At 52.7% G+C, this 3,130-nt stretch overlaps 1 protein-coding gene across 4 annotated transcripts in view; it reads left to right on the forward strand.

Moving 5' to 3' along the window:
- Nucleotides 1–52: 52 nt before the first annotated feature.
- Nucleotides 53–3,130, forward strand: part of LHX9 (LIM homeobox 9) — a 14,984-nt gene continuing 11,906 nt past the window's right edge. For 3 of the 4 annotated variants that reach the window (XM_010191037.1, XM_010191034.1, XM_010191035.1), the window contains exons 1-2: nt 53–608; nt 2,306–2,508. In XM_010191037.1, coding sequence (XP_010189339.1) covers nt 435–608; nt 2,306–2,508 — 377 coding nt within the window. In that variant the 5' untranslated portion in view covers nt 53–434. The remainder of the gene's footprint in view (nt 609–2,305; nt 2,509–3,130) is intronic. The other variant, XM_010191036.1, reaches the window with a different exon arrangement.

Genomic DNA, 3,130 nt, shown 5'->3' on the forward strand with positions numbered 1-3,130 from the left:
TAAATTATCAAAAATGGGCTGGCTTTAGTCTCTTAACAAATTGGACAGAGCTCCGGAAAGCAGCAGTCCCAAATCCAACCTACAGGCACTGGGAACTTTAAAGCAACCAGGGACTGCTGAAAATAGCACTTCTTTTTGCTTTCTTTGTATTCAAAACTATATCCTTTCCCAACCGATTCTGCTGCCCCAGGTCCAGGTCTCTCCAGTCAGGAGCCCCAGCTCTCCTGAACAGTAACAGATCCTTTAGCTCGCTTTTATTGTTTTATTTTTAAAATTAATTATTATTACATTTTCTCCCCCTTGTTTGTTTTCTGCACATCTTCAGGAAGCCCTCGGTGCTTGTGCAAAGAGAAGCTCCTATTGCAACCTCCCTCCCTGCGCTGTGCGCCTCGTTGTAAACGTTTTGGATGATCTAAAGACTCTGGGGTCTGTATATGGAAATAGTGGGGTGCAGAGCAGAAGAAAATACTTGTCCTTTCCGTCCCCCAGCCATGCTTTTCCACGGGATCTCCGGAGGCCATATACAAGGAATCATGGAGGAGATGGAGAGGCGATCCAAGACCGAGTCCCGCTTGGCCAAAGGGGGACAGATGAACGGCCGAGAAACGGTAAGAAAGGAGCTGGCACTGTTTGAAAGGGAAGCCTGCAAGCATGGACCCGCGGCGTGACAGACCCTGTCTATGGGGAAGAGAAAGGCGCTGCTTCCCCCTGCCCTTTCCCCGCCATCCCTTGCTTGTCGAGACCCTTCCGAGGCTCCCTGTGAACCCACCCATACCGCTGGGTGCTGTGCTGGTCAGGCTCGGTCACACATTTGTCTGACCAGCGTTGCTGCGTGTGCTCTCTGGAGTAACGGGGAAAAACGTTTTCAATCGTAACCGGGAGGGTTTTTCAGCCCTTGAGGTGAAGCTGCTTTCTGCCTCCCGCCCGGCTCGCTGCAGCCGCTCTGTCCCGTCCCAGCAGGGATGGAGTTTCTGAGCTGAACTTTACTCTTTTTTTACACTCTTAGCACCTCCTAAATTAAACCGCAAACCGCGACCGCTTACTTTTCGTAACCATTTTTGGTCTTAAGTTTGGGACTGATACAAAGAGGCACTGCTCTCTGAACGTTATGCCTGCCGGCTACTTTGCTTAGCTGTAACATCTCCACTTTTATTAGTCCAAGGACCAAAAATCATAAATGCACTAAAGGACGGCAGAGAAGGCGAGTGTCACGCTGTGTTTTGTGCAAAGCGAGATCTCCCTCTCCCCAACTTGTAGGGCTTCCGCCGGCCGCGCACAAGACTCTGCACACAAAGTAACGGCCTGGAAAACTGCTTTAAGGCTTTGAGCCACAGGGTCCTTCCTCCCTTCTCTTAAATAAACTCTCGCTTTGTTATATGAGGATTTGCAATGTAAATTCAACTCGCCTTTTCAACTGATGCAAAAAAGAGGGGCGGGGGACACAACTTCAGATCGCAAAGCAAATGCGGAGTTGCCACTTTAAAACAGTGGTGACTTTAGAAGAGGACGGTCAGGATTTTTCCCTGTTAGTTTGTCAGCAAGCGCTGCCCCAAGTTTCAGGGCAGAGCTTTTGTCTCCGCCGTTCTCTGCGTCCCTTTGTCCCGGCGACACTCCTCGTGGGGAGTAGATTAATGGGGACTCGCAGAAGTTTGCTGATGTAAAGATGCCAGTTTTAGCTGAAACCAGCCTGTGCCACCGTTCTGTCCACGTTTCTGGTCGGGGTGGTGAGCGTTCACACTCACTGCTTTTTACACCATTCACCTGCCTACTTTCTTTTACTTCTGTTTTAAATGGCCTAGTTTTCTTTAGAGACGGGGTTTTGCCTGGTTTAAGCACGGGTGAAAATTTACCGTGAAATCGGCGCAAGTCTGCACCCTCTGCCATAAGCTTTGGTGCAGCAAACCGGTATTTTGCGACTTTAAAATGCTGTTCTTGAAGAGCGCGCTTAGACTAAAATGCCAAAGTAGCTGGGAAGCTGCAGGCTTCCACTCTGGGACCCCGGGAAAGAACGGGCTCTGCTTTGCCTACTGAGGCCTAACCAGTTGCCTTCACATATTGAAATGCATTAGATCGTTAGGAGAGGTTTAATGGGATAAACAGGAAAGTTGAATCGCGGTAAATGCTTTCCTAGCGGCGATGGTCCCGGTACACCCTCAAACTTCCCTCCGGGAGCAGACAGTCTGGTCCCAGAGCACAGTCTCTTTGTGCAAGCCCCGGGCCCTGCGCAGGACCCCGTCTCCAGCCCGGCCTGCCTGCCTGCCTTTCTCTCCCTGTCTCATCCCCTTGTGGTGTGGTTGTTTTGCAGAACATGCCCCCCATGAGCCCCGAGAAGCCTGCTTTGTGTGCTGGTTGTGGAGGGAAGATCTCAGACAGATATTACCTGCTGGCTGTTGACAAACAATGGCACCTCAGGTGTCTTAAATGCTGTGAATGTAAACTGGCTTTGGAGTCAGAACTCACCTGCTTTGCCAAGGACGGCAGTATTTACTGCAAGGAGGATTACTACAGGTACAGCAATCAGTCCCCATGGGTTCAAAAGCACATCCCCTCACGAGGCATTGTGAACCGAAACGCTCTTTTCTCCACATGGGCTTTCAAAAGTAGCTTTTCGCAGTCAGTGATTCCTTATTCCCGTAAACGTGTCCCCTCCGAAAAATCTCGCAAGTTTAAAACCTGAACGGATGGACAGGGGACACGGCGGCCGAACGTGTGTGACGGTTCGCAGACGGGCGAAGGAGAAGACCTCGGGTCTCCCGCTGCTCTGCGGTTTCCCTCCGTAAATACCAGCGTAAAGACCCCACAAAAGTTTCCCTCTGCCCGCAGCTTGCCGGTTCTTCCTCGGACCGGGTCCCGGGGCTGGCGCGGCGGGAGGAGCTGCGAGGCGCGGTGGAGCCCAGCCCCCCGCCCAGCCCTGCGGAGGCTGCTCTGCGGCCGGGCCCGCAGCGGGCACTGCTCATCCCTGCGCTGCAGCCGTGCCAGGGCTCAGCTCCCCACCGCCCTTCTCGTCTTTACACGAGTGCCAGGAGAGCGGGGACCGATCTTCCCCGCTCCGCCTTTCTCCAATCGCACGGGCAGCGGGGGTCTTTCGTGTGCCAAAAGTCCTAAGCCACCAGGTCGGCCGGGCAGCAAG

The sequence above is a fragment of the Mesitornis unicolor genome, unplaced genomic scaffold (assembly GCF_000695765.1).
Source record: "Mesitornis unicolor isolate BGI_N332 unplaced genomic scaffold, ASM69576v1 scaffold29538, whole genome shotgun sequence".
NCBI classification, from domain to species: domain Eukaryota; kingdom Metazoa; phylum Chordata; class Aves; order Mesitornithiformes; family Mesitornithidae; genus Mesitornis; species Mesitornis unicolor.